Source organism: Jatropha curcas, chromosome 7 (genome assembly GCF_041381405.1).
Source record: "Jatropha curcas cultivar XTBG-Jc1 chromosome 7, XTBG_Jcur_1.0, whole genome shotgun sequence".
Taxonomy (NCBI): Eukaryota; Viridiplantae; Streptophyta; class Magnoliopsida; order Malpighiales; family Euphorbiaceae; genus Jatropha; species Jatropha curcas.
Genome location: NC_143157.1, coordinates 28563948 through 28581843, shown reverse-complemented (window position 1 = coordinate 28581843; position 17896 = coordinate 28563948). Strand labels below are relative to the sequence as shown.

At 33.5% G+C, this 17896-nt stretch overlaps 4 protein-coding genes across 5 annotated transcripts; 1 reads left to right on the top strand and 3 right to left on the bottom strand.

The window, feature by feature from the left end:
* Positions 1-1430: 1430 nt before the first annotated feature.
* On the bottom strand, positions 1431-4510 carry LOC105631898 (endo-1,3;1,4-beta-D-glucanase). Its single transcript, XM_012214116.4, has 7 exons — positions 4274-4510; positions 3856-3877; positions 3512-3638; positions 3148-3238; positions 2898-2987; positions 2315-2415; positions 1431-1765 (listed from the first exon to the last, which is right to left on the bottom strand). The coding sequence occupies exons 1-7, from the start codon at positions 4419-4421 to the stop codon at positions 1625-1627; spliced, it is 720 nt and encodes a 239-aa protein (XP_012069506.1). The 5' UTR covers positions 4422-4510; the 3' UTR covers positions 1431-1624.
* Positions 4511-5285: 775 nt separating this feature from the next.
* LOC105631899 (endo-1,3;1,4-beta-D-glucanase) lies at positions 5286-8098 on the bottom strand. Its single transcript, XM_012214117.4, has 7 exons — positions 7602-8098; positions 7330-7351; positions 6753-6879; positions 6380-6470; positions 6170-6259; positions 5723-5823; positions 5286-5570 (listed from the first exon to the last, which is right to left on the bottom strand). The coding sequence occupies exons 1-7, from the start codon at positions 7747-7749 to the stop codon at positions 5430-5432; spliced, it is 720 nt and encodes a 239-aa protein (XP_012069507.1). The 5' UTR covers positions 7750-8098; the 3' UTR covers positions 5286-5429.
* Positions 8099-8230: 132 nt separating this feature from the next.
* Positions 8231-10021, bottom strand: LOC105631900 (endo-1,3;1,4-beta-D-glucanase). Its single transcript, XM_012214118.4, has 7 exons — positions 9806-10021; positions 9603-9624; positions 9140-9269; positions 8940-9030; positions 8733-8822; positions 8568-8668; positions 8231-8484 (listed from the first exon to the last, which is right to left on the bottom strand). The coding sequence occupies exons 1-7, from the start codon at positions 9951-9953 to the stop codon at positions 8344-8346; spliced, it is 723 nt and encodes a 240-aa protein (XP_012069508.1). The 5' UTR covers positions 9954-10021; the 3' UTR covers positions 8231-8343.
* Positions 10022-10289: 268 nt separating this feature from the next.
* Positions 10290-15041, top strand: RNR2A (ribonucleotide reductase 2A). Of its 2 annotated transcripts, none has more exons than XM_089724064.1 (9): positions 10290-11162; positions 12376-12536; positions 12819-12867; positions 12959-13085; positions 13306-13371; positions 13507-13623; positions 13783-13945; positions 14047-14158; positions 14778-15041. In XM_089724064.1, exons 1-8 carry the CDS (start codon positions 11000-11002, stop codon positions 14119-14121), a joined length of 921 nt encoding a protein of 306 aa, XP_089580190.1. In that variant the 5' UTR covers positions 10290-10999; the 3' UTR covers positions 14122-14158; positions 14778-15041. The 2 variants fall into 2 exon arrangements, with proteins under 2 accessions (XP_089580190.1, XP_089580189.1); XM_089724063.1 differs by having other exon boundaries at positions 10304-11162; positions 14047-14117.
* The last annotated feature ends 2855 nt before the right edge of the window (positions 15042-17896 follow it).

Sequence of the window (17896 nt, the reverse complement as noted above, 5' to 3'; positions counted from 1 at the left end):
CCCCCTTCTATTATACATCAGTCATTCGTGGCGAATTTAAAATAAAAGACGAATTTAAAATAAAAGAAATTAGGGTCAATTAGGTAGTGATCTGTTTAGTCTTTTTATTTATGTGAAGAGTGGAATGTCTCGAGTTTGAATTTTCTCGACCATAATTATTTTCACCAGTTTGATGAATTAAGGAAAGGTATGCCTTTGTTGTATAATGGTATAAATAGAGTTTTTTTTAAGAAAAAAAAGTTTAATTTTAATCTTGGAATTAAATTAAAATATTTATATGCATACAAAAAATTTTTGAAAAGAAATATCCAAATGGTGGTATTTAAAACAAAAATTTGTCAAAAAGAAAAATAGACATGGACACTGATGCTCTCTATTTTTAGAGAGTCTATTAAACAACGTGATTCAACTTTTTGTTCTTTTTTTCTATTTGTTTTTTTTTTTAATTTTCTTTTATGCATTCTCCTTTATTTGCGCTCAAACTTTTTCTTCTACTTAAATTAATTTCTTCTTCGTGTATCGGAGAATCATTTCTAAAATCTAGTATTTACAAATTCACGTTCATTCACATCATTATTTTTTTATACCATATGGATTCAGTCACTTACAATCCATAGTTGCATTGGATATGCTCTAATGCTTGTTGTTGTTTAGCGGATGAGCTTATGTAATCATTTTTTTTAATATGGTTAAATTTATCAAACGATTAGTTAATTTATCTTTTACTTTATTATTAAAAATTTATAATTAATTATATAATGTCAATGTGAATAATTTAGTTTTAAAAATCAGAATTGGTAGTTCCTATTTCCTCCCACGAATTTGGAAGTTGAGAAATGAGGTGCCAAATGGCGTAGTGGTAGAAACAAAAAGTAGTAGGGGCAAAGAAAGACACACCACCAGCCTAATAATATAATTAATATTAATAAATGAAGAAATTGTTAATAAACAGGAAAATAAATTAAGATGGTCCGAATCCACGCGCTTTCTCCGTGATGCAAGCGACTGATTGACATTTGTAGAAGGGACCCACACAACTAGCAGGCCGTGTTTGTGGAATCGGTGGCCGAACGTAATGCCCACTTGCTTTGGAAGCGCTTGGGTGTCCAGACATTTTGTGGTGCGCGTGGCCACTGTGTGAGTGGTTCCACTTGGCTGTTGGTCAATTGGTCATTCAAATTTGTAGACATGGAAAATGGTTCATAATAGTAAGCAAAATCTAATTGTCAAGATAGTTGTCTCACCACAATTGCTGTTTACCAATGTGGCGAGTCGAACCATGGATTGTCCCCTATTATATAACCCCCTAGCAATATTTTAACCTATCGAGCCTCTAATAAATTAAAAAGAAAAAATCTCTTCTACCTTCTAATTAAAATTAAGTTGGAAACGAACTTGTAATTTATAAATATTAAGCCAATCATGTATGATTCGGTTGAAGTAGTAGGTCTTATGTATGCATCAATATCAAGTTACGCATCCATACAAGGCTGTTATTAAACACAACAATGCGTATTATTATTCGAGGTTTAACATGCCTCATCACACTTTTCAACCACCCAAGATAAGCAAAGCCAAGAAGTTCTACATAATATGGCATAATCTTTGTCATCTCACCAATTGTTCACTTAACATGCTTGGTGAACCAGTCCAGCAAGTTTCCATGGGCTTCCTCAGCGGCTTTCACCGCATTTGCATCTTCTACATTATACCTCACTGTCCATCCATGAGCAACCTTGGGAAATATCTTCACATGGCAATCAACCTGTAAACAAGCAAAAGATCTTTTAATTGCCAAATTGAAAGACAAGTCTTTAGAGATGATGCAGTGAATGTTTCATTCAGTGTTTTAATACATTGTAGCAATGACCAAACGAAAATGAATAGAAAACTAGATAAAAATGTCACATGCTATTTGGCCTGGAGAAAGATAGAGAAAAAAAGAATGCTGATTTGCTTTGAGATTGATACCCATTTTGTACAGAGCAGATTTCATGAAGACTAGCCCAGGTATTTGGTATAAAGTTGCAGCAGAGTGAAAAAAAAAAAAAAAAAGATTAACTATTTAGTTCTGCTGGTAAATAACTATATTAAGAAATGAATTCAATGTGTCATAGCTAATCCCCTACCACAGTTGAGAGGCAAAAGCATACTTGATGAGCACACATATAGTCATGAAAAGATTGATGATGTGTCTTTAATAGTTTATTCTTTCAAACTAAAAGAAGATTTTTCAAGAATCAAAAGTAGATTTTGACCACAAACTAAAAAAGATACAACTAATACTTATAAAAGAGGCATAAAATTTCTCTACCTCAGGTTTAGCAGTTAGGACCTCTTCAAACTGTTTCACAAGTGCTGGAGGGGAAAGGTGGTCGATCTCGGCTCCTAGTATTGCAATAGGGACCTCAACCCCTGCAAGTGATTCAATATTTAATTGATTAATTGAATTATAAACTAATCATTGTGCTTATTAGAGTAATCTCCTGCTCCACTTCTCTTAATCTCAGATCTTAACATCACAGAGTGGCAAAAACAGAGCAAAATGCCATTTTCCCGCTCTAATTTCTTTCAAAAATTGAAGATCCGTAAAATACAAGTGGCATAGCCTGAACAAATGCAAATTAACATCACTGCCATCTAGTTCTGGCCTTTATCCAGAAAAAAATGAATGATAACAAGAATAGCAACAAAGCAAATTGTAATAACAAACAATCCTTCAACAAAGGTTTAAGCCAGCCAGGATTTCACATACATAAGCTCAAAATCATTCTTTCCAGGTTCTTAAAAGAAGCTGTTAAAAGTATTCCAGGTTCTTAAAAGAAGCTGTTAAAAGTACAAACCAAAAAAATAAAGAACCAGAAAACAGCCACAGAATAACTAGGAAGAAATCATACCCTTGATATCATCCACAGTTATAAACGAAGGATGCAGCAACACAGCAGCTTGGATAAACTCACGTTTTGCTAGTTGAACCACCACCTTGGCTGAGAAGGAACCAAAAGATATCATGCTCAAAGAATATAAATTTAATTTGCATCTGGTTGAAGGTGTAATTTAACACATAAAGTTGTCTAGATATGGGGAAAACTGAACAGTACTGAGCAATTAAAACCATGTATAGCTGAGGTAAAACGTATAACCTACCACCCCAACAGAAACCGGCAGCTCCAATTGCTGTTACACCTTTACTCTTTAGAGCCTGAACCACAGGTTTTGCATCTTCAAATCCCTTATCCTGAAATATTGAAAAGTTAGCGCTTGCATAACTATGCTCCATAATGATATAGATCATTACAAGATTTAGTGGCCATTAGTTTTTAATGTCGTATCAAGAGGTTAAGATTTACTATATAGACAGGCATAATGAGCAAGCAGAGAAGGGAAAAGCCAGAACATCTTTATTAAGGGCCCATATAATTCATTAATGGGTTCACAGTATAAACAGTGTGGTGAACTTGAGAGCAGAAAGTAGCCAACAAGAGTGATATAGCAGAAGACCAAAATTTACCGCTTCATGATCCTTCAACCAAACTTGTATGGGTCTCTCAGCATTGTCAGGGGAGTATGGGTCTCCATAGAAGAAGTCAGGAACTACAACATAGAATCCAGCAGCCGCAATCTTGTCAGCAAGCTTCCTTCACGGTAGCAAGTAGAAGGCATCAGCTCTCAAATGCTGTCATTAATATGAAAATGGAAAACTACATAGCATTTGCATGTTAAACAAAAGATAATCTCTTTTGAGCTCTCCGATTCCAAATTGTTTGCTTCAAAGATAAAATACGCTCTTCCAGACTAACTATGATTTTTGATAACAAGAGTGCAAACAAACAAGAAAGGGAGAGTGAGTCATACCTCAAGTTTGGAGCTTCATATCCTGCACGATCAACCAGACATGTAAGATTATCACATGATAATCAAAAAAAAAAAAAAAAAAAAAAAAATGCCAAAAACCAACCCAAGAAGAAGAAATAAAAAATTAATGCAAAACATAAGGAGAGAGACCAGTTAAGAGAATCAACTGGCAATTAACAAAAAAAATAATCTCAAACGATAAAGAGAAAACGAAATTTCATCACAAAAATAACTTGCAAAATAGAACAAGTAGGAACATCCATCAGGGTGATTGATACTGCCGACCGATCAAAACCCAATACAAAATAATCCAAATAGAATCGCCGAGAAGTAATAGAAAACATTCAGAAAAGCGAACAATTACGACAACCAAAACACCGATGGTGGTGAAACAGAAACATAAAGAAATGATATTTACCATAAATATCAGAAATAAGAAGAATGGCAAGCTTGGAGTCAGGAGAGCCAGTGACATAGGAATTGAAGCCACCCACTTTCTCGACATGGCCAGCTCCGCTCGCTGGGTTTAATGTTGGTGGGTTTGCACAGCACTGAGGTCCAGACATTATCTTTCTCTTTTCCGTTACCTTTACTTCCTTTTCTTTTCTCCAAGCAACCGAAAAAAGAAATTGCACAGGAGTGGTATGTAAATTGGACGCGACGACAGTTATCTAAATTCCAAATACGTATGCGGGACCCTGCATTTAATTTCGGGATTTTTTACTTAATTTTGTATACATCATCTCTTACGTCGTTATTTTGTTTTTACCTTATATACCAGATAAATTAATAAATTACACAATTATTTACTGCCATTAATATTAGTGTTTTATATTAATCATGCATTAAATTAATAGATTTTTATCAAAATAAAATAAAAATTTTAAAATTATTATTGTTAATATAAAAAACGTCGAACTTTCCTAACATAAAAAAGCTCTTGTAGAAGTGTAATGACATTAAATTTTTTGAAAAAATTGTATAAATGAATTTATGCATTTCCTGTATAGCCAACAATTTCAGTTTAGATTCTTTTATAAGACCTATCAATGAATAAAAATTTTTTAAGTTAAATATATAATATTCGAACCATGGTAATCGGTGTATATTGAAAAATTATATTCCTTCCGTCCCAAATTTATAATTCCACAGTAATTATTTAAATTAGTTAACTATAATTTTTTTCTTATTTTTCTATTTATAACCCTAAAGACCTAAATGTTGTATATTAAAAATTCCTTGAAACTTTTATTCATCCTATTGAAAAAAAAGAAAAAACACTAATGGAAAAGCCGAAACATAATACGAGGTGGTCAAATCAAACGTCAGCTTTATAGCGGTTGGTTGTTATTTTCCTTCCCTTTAATGAAATTATGCCACATGGATAGAAAGATTCACATTTGAACCTTCAGTTTTCCAAAAAAAAAAAAAAAAAAAAAAAACCACACCCATCTTATTTAAGTTTAAGAATGAACCATGACAAAAATACAGTACTTTGCAACCATTCAAGGCAAGAATTTTCAGTTCCAAGCTCAAGAATCTGGAAACTATTTTCTCGTACAAGCATAAATTATTCACTTAACATGCTTGGTGAACCAGTCCAACGTATCTCCATGGGCTTCCTCTGCATTCTTCACAGCAGTCTCGTCTCGTTCATCGTACCTTACTGTCCACCCATGCTCCACCTTGGGAAATATCTTCACATGGCAATCAATCTGTAAACAACCAAATAATTAGCAACCATGCACTTATTATGATGTATGTTTAGTACTCATCCATTCAAAGATGAGAAGATTTTTGAGAGAAGAACAGGAAATCTACCAACTATTAACTGATCTAACAACTATAACAGCATAAACTAACCTACCTCAGGTTTTGCAGTTAGGACCTCCTCAAATTGTTTCACAAGTGCTGGTGGAGAAATATGGTCAATCTCGGCTCCTAGTACTGCTATAGGGACCTCAACCGCTGTAAGCAATTCAATATATTATCATATGATAATCTGTTTAAACATAATCTTGTGCAAATCACTTTGGGTTTTGAAAATAAAATGCCAATTAAACATAATCTGGCACCCAGTTCTGCAAAATAATGGCTTTAATCCACAAGCTTATATATTAACAAGCAACAATCCAATTACAATGATAAACAATCCTTCAAATATGGCATAAGCTTGTTGGAATTTTTACACACATGAGCTCAATGCAAAATTTTTTTAGTTACTTCAAAAGTAGCTGTTAAAAATACAAAAAAAAAAAAAAAAAAAAAGGAAAAAAAAAAGAAAAAAAAAGAAAACTAGTATAAGATATCATACCCTTGATATCGTCCACAGTGACTAAAGAAGGATGCAACAACACAGCAGCTTGGATAAACTCACTTTTTGCCAGTTGAACCACCACCTTGGCTGAGAAGAAATCAGAAGACATTCCAGGAATAAGTTGCAAAATGAATAAAACCAAAAAATTATAAATTTAATTTGCATCTAGTTTAAGACATAATTTAGCATGTTAAACGTGTAACCTACCACCCCAACAGAAGCCTGCAGCTCCAATTGCAGATACTCCTTTACTCTTGATAGCCTGAACCACAGGTTTTGCATCTTCAAATCCCTTATCCTGAAGCAAAAATGATAAAGTTCAGATATTGAAAAGTTAGCTCTGGCATAATTAAACCTTGTAATGATATGGATCATTACAAAATTAGGGCATTAGTTTTTAGTACTGTAGAAAAGGTTGATACAGCCAGACATAAGCGGAAAAAGAACAAGCCAGGCAGCAATTTCATGCAATTTGACACAATCTTTGAATGTAAGGCCCCGTCTAGTTTGGTTCCAAAATGAAAACAAGGCAGTGAAATCAAGTGCACAAAAAGAGTGATATTAGAAGTCCAAAATTTACCAGTCCATGATCCTTGAACCAAACTTGAATGTGTCTCTCAGCATTGTCAGGGGAATAGGGCTCTCCATAGAAGAAGTCAGGAACTACAACATAGAATCCCGCAGCTGCAATCATGTCTGCAAGCTTCCTTCATGATATATACTAGCTGGCATCAGCCCTCTAATGCTATGATTAATATTTAAATTGAAAATCACATAGATATATACATATTAAACAATAGATAATTCTTTCTTTTTCAGCTTCATAGAAGAAAATGGAAATATTAAGTTATATAAAAGAAGGACAATAATTTGGGAAGGTAGCCTTTGTCCCATTTCGGATCCCGATGAAGAACATAGAACCATAATTCTATTTATTTTTTCACTTTATGAATTTAGCTTTTTTTTTCCTTTCAAATGAGTTGAATAGCTGCAATTTTGCAGACTGTAATACTGTAGAAGTGTCAAAGCTGATTCCAAATTGTTTGCTGAAGATAAAAACACCTTGTCCAGGATTAATAAACCTTATAATTACTTTTTCTAGGACATATAAAGATATGAAATCAAAGAGGGGAAGTCAAAAGGAGAGTTAGCCATACCTCAAGATTGGAGCTTCATATCCTACAAGATCAACCACAAAATGCGCGTATCACTGGCATGTTTTAGTTGTTAATAGCATATTTTCGGCCCTTTTTGAATCTAACTTTTTTTTTTTTTAATTAATTTTTATAGGTCCAAAAATATTTTGGAAATTTTCATACCATACCAATCATTTTACAAGATTCTATCTTCTGGTGAACCTATATCAACAACAACAACGACAACCATGGTGATGACGAAGCAAGAATCAAGATAAAGAAACTACATTTACCATAAATATCAGAGACAAGTAGAATGGCAAGCTTGGAGTCAGAAGGGCCAGTGAGATAGGAGTTAAAGCCTCCCACTTGCTCGACACGACCAGCTCCGCTTTCTGGGTTTAGTGTTGGTGGGTTTGCACAACACTGAGGTCCTGACATCTTTTTTTTCTTTTTCTTTCAACTCAAAACTAATACTCAGTGGGATCCGAAAGAGAAAAAGATGGTAATGATATTTCAACTGCTTGTGGAGATCTTCCAATTTAATATTTGGCATCATCTTTTGCGTTATCTTTGACTGTTTACCGAAACCGATATCATAATTGCTTTTATACTGTATAAATAATTGCATAGAGATTCCTCATCGTGTTGAGCATGTTCATAATGGTATTTTAAAATGCATTAATACATGAACAAAATAATTAATTTCTTTTTAAAGATTAATCATTTAATATTATATGTCATGTTAAAGCCTCACTTTCACTCAAAGTATTCTAAGAATATTCCTTCCATCATTCAAGAATACCCAATGAATAAGTGGGGAAGTTCTAGATTAGATATAGCAGTTTCCGCCGTATGAACATAGTATTTATTTCTACATTAAATTGCCCAAAAAATAAAAAGAAATTGAAAATACTAATCATACGAAATTGCAAAATTGATTGATGTTGTGATCCACTAATACAATTTTAAATTTTTTATCAAAATTTCAGATTAAACTCGAGTTTTAGGCTCTGCATAGAACAAAATGCCCTCTCACTTGACATGGGTGGTGAACCAATTCAACAGGTCTGAATGAGCTTCTTCAGCAATCTTCACAGCAGAATCATCCTCATCACTGTACCTCAGTGTCCATCCATGAGCAACACCTGGGAATATCTTTACATAGCTCTCAATCTGCAAGCCCAATATTGAAAACAGTAAGCGAAAGATATAAAACGATAAAAAAAAATGTCTTGTCAATAACTATTTTGCCTTACTTCAGATTTTACTGCTAACAACTCTCCTAGTTGTTTCAATTGTTCTGGTGGACAAATCTTATCCTTCTCAGCTCCCAATATAGCAGTTGGAACCTTAACAGCTGAATCAATGTCCAATCAGTAATCTGTATGTAGTAAAAGATTGAAGGTGTGTGACCAACTTACCATTGATCTCATCAGCTGTAATCAAACCAGGATGTAATATAACTGCAGCCTGAATATCATTGCAGCTTGCCAATTTTACCACAACCATTCCTTATACAAAATGCAAGAAAAGCCAAATCTTAATTAGTAGCTGAGAAAGAACTTCGGTGAAAAAATCTTTCATTAATCACCTCCTAACAGTGGCGAGAAAGAACTCAAATAACTTACCACCCCAGCAAAAACCTGCAGCCCCTATTGAAGAAATGCCTCTGCTTTTAAGTCCAGCAATCACTGCTTTGGCGTCTTTACAACCTTCAGTCTAAGATGAATTTGCATCGAGGAAGTATTAGTTCACTAGAGGCTCAAGTGCATCTATCAAATGGCATAGAAGCTCTCTATATTCCTACTCATATAATCAAGGAACTCACAGTGTCGTGGTTTTTCAACCAGACATGTCGATCAAACTGAGGATTATTCACATCAGCAGGGTCACCATAGAGAAAATCAGGAACCACTACAAGGAATCCAGCTGCTGCTGCAACTTTGTCTGCAAGCTTCCTTTACAGCAAAAGAAATCCAAATACTAATTTCATGATACTAAAATTATTGTAAAACATATGCACATCTAAAGACTGATAAATTTACCATCTAAAAATATTTGCAATAGACATCTTTCCTTCCATAATTTCTATAAAAAATTATACAAAACATCTGCAATGACTGCTATTAAAAAAGTTCTCTTTTTCAACCTAAGTGCTCTACGGAATAGACAGAGCACCGATGAGTGACAGAAATTCGTTCTAATCTTCACTATTTGAGTATATTCATCCTCAGTGGATTAAGAAGCTCTTCATACTACCTGTTCAACAAACTATAGAGTTCAAAGAATACCTTAAATTTGGTGTTTCATACCCTGCAAAATATTAGATACACAAAATTTAAAAGATTAACATTATAAGTATTCTGCAATATCCAAGAACCTATTGAAATTTTAATTTCATACTATAGCCAAATCTAAGATTGAAGAAAGCAAACTATATGGAAATTAATGCAAGAACAAAGAATTTGTGAAGAAAATAGAAATGAATAATTACCAAATGCATCGCAAACTAGAAGGATGGCGAGCTTGGAATCGGGAGGGCCAGTGACATAAGTCTTGAGACCACCAAGTTCTTGAACTGTGCCTGCCCCATAGTTTGGATTCAGAGTTGGTGGGTTCTCAAAGCAGTGAGAACTTGACATGTTTGACAGATGTGAGTGGAAGTGAGAGTGACTACTGAGAAGAAACCGTAGAGGGAATTGAAATTTATACTAGTAGAGTTTGGGCTTATATAGTAACCACTGAAACAATTCCGAAATTAGAAACGTCATTACATACGTCACAATGGACAAAGATGACAACTAATTAGGAATTAAATGTATTTTTCAGAGACAAAGTTAAAACATATAGTAATAACTTGGAAATTATCAGTTTCAAGGCCCAAGAGCAAGTCTTTTTATTGTCAAATTTGTGAATGTTTCTGTGTCTTTTTCCTTTCTGCGACTGTTTCCGTGCCTTTTTTCCTTTCTGGTATCTGGCCAATCTGAACCTTCCACATATGAAAAATTTGTGTTAGCCATGTGAGAAACTTCATAGTTGTAATTTTTGAAAGACTTGTAATTCATAGTTGTGATGGCCATACGCAAAACAGAGACATTCTTGAAAAACCCCAACCTGTAACATAATCACGATTATTTTTCTTTGCTAAATTAAAGCAATTAGTATGCTTTCCAAATGTGAATAATGGAAAGCTCCATTTAAAACTCACAAGTTCCTTGTTGTTACTAAAACAGATACTTATATGATTAAAATTGGGGATTCTTCTCCATGAAGTGAATTTTCTAAAAAGAACGTTTGATTCAGCTATCTGCTTGCACTTTTAGTCAACCTGTAATCATGGGCAAAAGAACCAGAACTGCAGCCCTAACAATGGCCCAATATATAACAAACAATAAACAAACAAATAGCGGTTTTTAAGTTTTGATTCGGTTTCTAAAACGACGTTGTTTAACAGTCCTCAACTTCTCACCAGGAAGGCCCATGCATGAAACGAACAAACCAACAAAACGGTAAGAATCACACAAAATGTTTCTTTTGTGATTCATTCGCTTTCAACAATCGCAACCAAATTTGTCGGTGTCTCTTTGGTGGAGGGTTTTTGTAGGGTTTCTCTTTCTCTTCCTCCTAAGTTACAACTTTACAATATATATATACCATAACAACATACTCGCAGAGAAAGGATAACGAAATGGGTTCTCTAAGAAATGGAACAGAGACACGAACTAGCAGAAATGACGAAGAAGAAGAGGAGCCAATACTAAAGGAACAGAACCAGAGATTTTGTATGTTTCCCATCAGATATAAGCCACTTTGGGAGATGTACAAGAAGGCTGAGGCCAGTTTTTGGACTGGTAAGCTTTTTCTTCATTTCGGTACCGGTCTCTGTTTCAGTTATTTGTTTTTTTAGCTGTTGTTATTGGTTTTATTGTGTGTATTTATTATATAATTTGTTTTTAATTTAGGTTTTTGGGTTTGTTTGAGTGTATTTACTTCCAATTGGGTATGCTTCAATTTCTTATATTTATAATTCGGTTTGTCAACGAAAAGAGGAGATTTTGTTTGAAAAGGTTACTTCTGTTTGATGATGCTATGAGATTCTTGCCCCTTCTCGGTTTCTGAAATTGTAACATTTTACTGTCAATTTCAAAATTGCCCTCTTCTATCAGCATTTTGTTGCATTATTTTGAACATTTTTATGATAATCTATTTCTATTACTTAGTTGAGTCTGAAGGAGTGGGTGAGATTAAAATCCTTAGTTGATGATTTCAAGCCACTGCCTTCGTATAGGAAGTAAAGTAATTCGCTTTGCTTCATTTTCCAAATTCAGTAGCACAGGGAAGTGATTCTGTGGCTTTTTCTTAATGGAACAGTTCAAAACAAGTGCTTAATGGAACATTTAATTCCTAAATGTTTTCACTAACCTAATTTTGAAGAAGATAAAGATGGTTTTTTGTGTTATTGTTATCAGCTCTCATGGAGATTGAATTTATTCATTTGTGTCTGCTGAAATGATGAGGTTGTTTGCTCTGGTGAAGGAACGGTTGACGTTGTGGTGATACTGATTGTTGCTTTAATGGGCATAGAATTTATAGTTTCTGAAATCTGTGGCCAAAATGATAACAATCTCACTAGCGTATTTGTCAGCAAGATATGTGGTTTGTGTATTCATAGTGATGGATTTGTTGGTTTGTTGTTGGCAATGATGGTAGACTACTGGTACTGCATCAGTGATTAGATGATTATAGTATAAGAAAGTCCTTTCTTTTCTTTTTCCTTCATTTCTTTTCCTGATATTATATTTCTGATTCACCATTTTTGGCTGCGAAGTATTGGTGATTGTCTCTTTTTCTTTCTCTAATTATTTTTACAATCCATAATATATATATCTTGAAAAGGGGAGTTCTATTTTCTAATTTCATAGTTGGAAATTAATTAGGAGAACTTTTGTAATCTTTATTGAATTATTGCTAACGAAGTCTTTCCTTTTTTTGGTGTGTGTGTTGATTTTTATCAGTTTACCTTTCTCTTTATTTTGTATGAATAACTTTTTTGTTCATTTACAGCTGAGGAGGTTGATCTCTCTCAGGATGTGCAGCAATGGGACACTCTATCTGATTCAGAAAAACACTTTATCAGCCATGTACTGGCATTTTTTGCTGCATCTGATGGGATTGTTTTGGAGAACCTAGCAGCAAGATTTCTAAAGGATGTTCAAATTCCAGAGGTAAAATGACTCGCTGTGCTCTCAATGTTTCATTGTAAACTGTTAAGGATATGCTCATGGTCAATACTTTCAGCTGTATCTCATTTTACTCTGTCTGTTCATTATTTGCCAAGTAGAAGAACCCAATAGACAACGCTGCTTCTGACTATTTGTATATATTATATGGTTATTTAAGATGATTTTTTGAGTACAAGTTTATTGAGGATAAATCCTTTTGTGCGAGAAGATTAAAATATTGTACCAGTTGATAATCTAAAAAGCAAGCCTTTTTATTTCATGTAGGCACGGGCATTCTATGGATTCCAAATTGCTATGGAGAATATTCATTCTGGTATAGCTTTTGTAAGTGATGTTAATGGATTTTGTTGTCATAATTCATTACGGTCTACCTGACTGAAACATTTTCTGCTTTCTGTCATCAGAGATGTACAGCTTGCTTTTGGAGACATATATCAAGGATTCAAGGGAGAAGCATAGGTTATTTAATGCTGTTGAAAATATTCCTTGTGTTGCTAGAAAAGCAAAGTGGGCATTGGACTGGATTAATAGGTATTGTAGTTTACTGCTGAGCTCAGAAAGTCTCAGTCTAAAGCCATTCAAGGCTTCATAGACCCTTCCTTTCTTTTGTAGTATTCTGGGGCAAAAATTTGTGTCAGTTGTGACAGTATCCTGGATTTTTGCCCAATTCTTTGAAAGTAACTGCACATATAGTGCCTGAACTTCATGTTGAGAGCTTTTTCTGTCAATAATCTCTTTTTCTTTTCTGCAGTTCCTCATTGTTTGCAGAAAGGCTTGTTGCTTTTGCTTGTGTTGAAGGTATCTTTTTCTCAGGAAGGTAATCTGCTTCAAATATCAAGACAAAAAGGTCTTCTATGTTTCTTGAAATATTTCGCATATTATTCTTCTGCATGAAGATGTTTATATTGAATATATGATTACTTATTTTCATTTTCAAAGTTATTGTTCTCAGCTTCTGTGCCATTTTCTGGCTTAAAAAGAGGGGCTTGATGCCTGGTTTAACATTCTCAAATGAGCTAATTTCCAGAGATGAAGGCCTGCATTGTGACTTTGCATGCCTTCTGTATAGGTGAGATTTTTTCTTGTCTTTTAAATTTTTTTTTTTTTTTTTTTTTTTTACTTTTTCACTTTTGTTCCTTAGCTAGAATCAGGAAATATAGTCTGCCAGTACTTTGGTTTTCCTCATAAATTAAAGCAATAAAGATTTATGTATCACGATATCTTACAGTTTGTTGCGGAAGCAACTTGAGTGGCAAAAAATTCAGCAAATTATAGATGAAGCAGTGGAAATTGAAACTGAGTTCGCGTGTGATGCCCTCCCATGTGCATTAATTGGCATGAATGCAACACTAATGAGCCAGTACATAAAGTTTGTTGCTGATCGTCTTTTGGTATATATCCATTAATATATTGCTGTGTTATTATTTTGTATTCATTGGGAGTAAAGGAAAGGAAAGATAGAAGTTTTATTTCTTTTCCTTCTTATTTACAGGTAGCCTTAGGTTATCAGAGGAAGTACAATGTGGAAAATCCTTTTGATTGGATGGAATTTATATCTTTGCAGTGAGTATTTATGATAATCTCTCCTTAAAGTTCTGCAAAGGGTTAGTTAACATGTGGCATCATTGTTTTTTGTCTTGACTTTTGGTCATTTAGCGCTTTTGCAAGGTGGATGTCTAATTTCCAGTTAATCAATAAATACTCATATTTGGTGCCTCTCAAAGTCGATTCTTATTCTAAACCCTTCAATTTGTAGACTTACAAATATCTATATAATGCAACAATAAAACACCTTTCCTTGATCATTCCAGCTTCTAATACTGTAGGCTCTCCTTGAGGATTCATAAATCATGGGTGCCAAACTTCTATCAGAAAAATAATGTGGTTCTTTCTAGTATAACGATCCTCAGATATTTTCATCACATGAGATGTTAAACTGAGAAAATTTGTGGGGTTTGGCCTTATAGGAGGAGATAAGGTAGTGATGGTCCCAATAGCTATATTAACTGTTAAGGCAACTTATACATTGTTAGGCATTTTGAAAATAGAAACCAAGTTTTGACTTTTAGAAATTTGACTTATGAGCCAGATGCCATTTTTAAATTCTTACAGCACCATTATACCTTCCACTTATGGGGTTATTAACTATTTAAGTATAATTATGACGTCTCTTTATTTGGTTTTCCATTTATCTTTTTCTCTAATCTCGTTTGTACTGTGCAGAGGGAAAGCAAACTTTTTTGAGAGAAGGGTAGGAGATTATCAAAAGGCATCCGTTATGTCAAGCCTTGATGGTGGAAAAAACTATGTATTTAAGATTGATGAAGACTTCTAGTCCAGTATGAACCAACTTCCTCAACTACAATTATATATGCTCTCTAAGTAGACAACAAAAGTTTTGTTACTATTCATTATTATAACATATTTGTCTATAGTCTACAACTTACGCAAGCTATCAAAAAGTATTTATTTTATGTTTGTCCGGCATTGAAATTGTCATATGTACAATCATTTTTGCTGCTGCTATTTTCTTTATCTGTCAATTGTAGTAGTGCTCATTATCGTGCAGGGCATTATATATGGATACCGAAATATTTTATATTCTCAAGGTGGAATGTCCATGCCATCATTTTGTTTGAAGAATGTATCCAATCCTTGCTATGCTGTTCAATAATTTATCTAGATACGAAGGCTTTCTTTGTGTACAGTGTGAATGCCTTTATTCTTGGGCATTTCTTATGCAGTTCAAAGGTTGGATACAGAAGTTCTTGTTTGAAACTAGAAATTCTAGGTTGTCTTGCAACAAGTTCATGCGAGGAAATACTGCCTTCATTGCTTATGAAATTGAAGCTGAAGCTGATAGTACAATGATGATGAAACATATTAGTGCTCTCTTTTATTCTTGGCCATTATGAGTTTTTCATCAATCATCTTCTTTTGTCTTCTTGTGTGCTTGTTATGAATCATCAACTAAATTTTGCTTTCATGAAATATTTTGTAGTCTTCTGGTAGAGGTTTTATTTTTTATTTTTTAAATGGTGATGAATAAAAGAAAGGTAAACAGAAACATCCCATTATTACAGGCCATGTGATGGAAAGGACAAACTTATAATATTATATTATTATTTTTAATCCTCTTTGTCTTTTATCCGTGGATGGGGAGTTGGTGGTGATGATAGAAATGGTTCCTGTGAAAAATTCCTACAAAAGCAGTGCAATTTCTGTGATCTGACAATTGGCATTTCCAGAATTGGAAAAGCAAAATTATAAAAGAATGGCTTTCTAGCAGTGTTACTAAACTCGGTCCGGACGTTGATCCCGCTTTCTGTGCGGGTAAATCGGTTCAATCAATGTAACAATCAATTCAACGTCTTTCTCTTCTTTAAATGAATTAAAAGTAAAATCAATAAGGTTTTTTGAAGTTTGTTCCCTGATTCTCTCCGGGTTGATCCGGTTTTTAAATGCACCAAATCTGAGTAAATGGTCTGATTTTTTCCCAATTCTTTAAAAATGGTTTCATCATATTCTACATTATCAATTCAATTATGCTTACTTGCCTTTGCCGTCTTGGTTCAGTTTGGTGAAGGCATCTTCTTTTGCAGGTTTGACGATATAATAACTTAAAAAAAAAAAAAAAAAAAATTGCTTGGATCTATCTCCTTTCAATGTCAATTATGGAAATAGGAATCACAAATAAGTGCCTAAAAGTTGAATATTTATTTTATCTATATCATTAGTGACCTTCTTAACCCACTCAACCACCTCTAATCAGAGTGTACCAACTTGGATCCTCAGCTGATGTGTAGTGTTTTACAGGTGATTAATCCATTTCACCCACCTCATTTTCCTATATTTATGCATCAGTCTTCATGCACTTAATTTGGCTTACAAGCTTATAGTTAGGCTTTAATCAATACCCTTTTTGTGCCAATCAAAGTATTTTTTTAGTGGACATATAAAGAAAATTTATTATATTATCTAATCTTAAAGTTCAAACCTATCATTTTAATCATTTCGTAACATTTTTTTTGCATGGTTCCAAATTCAGGTATTTCTCAAATTGTATATAACCACTTGAGTAAAAAGTTCATATTTTGCCAATATGTTTCTACTGAAATTGTATTTCTTTACCGTGAGATGAGGAGAGTAATTTAGCAATTAGGATCATAACTAGACATAATTGAATGTGAAAGTCTTTAACGTTTGACTTTGTTCTTTCTTCTTATAATAACTATTAGGAACTATAAAATCTTATTGAAAATAACTAAATCTAGTTAGTCAGTCTCTTTCAGTCATTTTAGAATAATGTAGCCAATAAAAAAGTTACTGTGAAAGTCTTCTTGCAATAACTTTGAGTGAAAAATATTTGGTGAGGGGGTTGATCCATAGTTGTTGAGAATGTAAAAGATTGTGATGGTGTCCTTTTCAAGTGACCAGAAACCCTAACTGATTAACCCACTAGTGCTTACCTACCATGGGGTTTTTTTTTTTTCTCTCTTTAAAAAAAAAAAAAAAAAAAAAGAGAGAGAGAGAATCTAAAATGTTAAAAGGAAAATAAGGATAAAGCACAGGTAGCCCCAGTTGGTCCAAATTAGAAAAATGTGGACAAACAAAGAGTTAGAGAAGACTATCTTTCCATTTCCATTACCTAAAGCATCATAGCCAACCAACCCTTGTGATGAGATTTTATCACATCCTGTCATCATCTCCACCAACCCCTACCCACTATGATTTTCTTTTTTTTTTTTCCCAATCCATCAAATTGCAACAAATATTATATTTTTGGCAACAAATTAATTCATACAGGGAGGGAAGTATTATGTCCTTTTCAATTAGGTATAGTGAAAGGTTTTTGGATTTAAGTGTTAAAGCAAGTATTTTGTTTTTATTTGAGTTTGAATTTCAATTCTATGTTAATTAGCTCTTTTGATTATCATTAACAACATTTTACATCATAATTACCAGAATTCCACATAAGGGTGAGTTGTGTTTTGACTGTTAAAAGGGAAAAAATAAAGGGGCAACAAATTAGTGATTTGCATTAATTAATTAGTTGCTAAGGCATATTATAGACGAAAGGTGATATTATCCAACAATTTACTGTGCACACTTGCATGTTGGTTTGTGCATTCTAGATCACTATCTCATTTTGTAAATGTAAATATTTGAAAAAAAAAATACTAATTAGTCCCTAAGTTAAGCTCCATTACACTATTTAGTCATTTCTAAAAAAAAATGCCATTTTCACTATTAATGGAGGATTAGATAGTAATTCATGATAATTAAATAGTAACATCGTATTAAATGTAAAAGACTAAATAGTTAAATATTGCACCATTTTT

Bases quoted from the DNA above. Each gene is read 5' to 3' on its own strand.
- LOC105631900 (XM_012214118.4), bottom strand. From the start codon at position 9,953: ATGTCAAGTTCTCACTGCTTTGAGAACCCACCAACTCTGAATCCAAAC. The intron at 9,270-9,602 runs GTATTCTTTGAA...TTTGCTGTAAAG, and splicing joins TATGAAACACCAAATTTAAG to GAAGCTTGCAGACAAAGTTG. The intron at 9,031-9,139 runs GTGAGTTCCTTG...AATTCATCTTAG, and splicing joins GGTTGAAAAACCACGACACT to ACTGAAGGTTGTAAAGACGC.
- RNR2A (XM_089724063.1), top strand. From the start codon at position 11,000: ATGGGTTCTCTAAGAAATGGAACAGAGACACGAACTAGCAGAAATGAC. The intron at 13,086-13,305 runs GTATTGTAGTTT...TCTTTTCTGCAG, and splicing joins GCATTGGACTGGATTAATAG to TTCCTCATTGTTTGCAGAAA. The intron at 13,946-14,046 runs GTATATATCCAT...TCTTATTTACAG, and splicing joins TTGTTGCTGATCGTCTTTTG to GTAGCCTTAGGTTATCAGAG.
- LOC105631898 (XM_012214116.4), bottom strand. From the start codon at position 4,421: ATGTCTGGACCTCAGTGCTGTGCAAACCCACCAACATTAAACCCAGCG. The intron at 3,878-4,273 runs GTAAATATCATT...TTGATCGTGCAG, and splicing joins TCTTATTTCTGATATTTATG to GATATGAAGCTCCAAACTTG. The intron at 1,766-2,314 runs GTAGAGAAATTT...GCTTGTTTACAG, and splicing joins TCCTAACTGCTAAACCTGAG to GTTGATTGCCATGTGAAGAT.
- LOC105631899 (XM_012214117.4), bottom strand. From the start codon at position 7,749: ATGTCAGGACCTCAGTGTTGTGCAAACCCACCAACACTAAACCCAGAA. The intron at 7,352-7,601 runs GTAAATGTAGTT...TTGATCTTGTAG, and splicing joins ACTTGTCTCTGATATTTATG to GATATGAAGCTCCAATCTTG. The intron at 5,571-5,722 runs GTAGGTTAGTTT...GGTTGTTTACAG, and splicing joins TCCTAACTGCAAAACCTGAG to ATTGATTGCCATGTGAAGAT.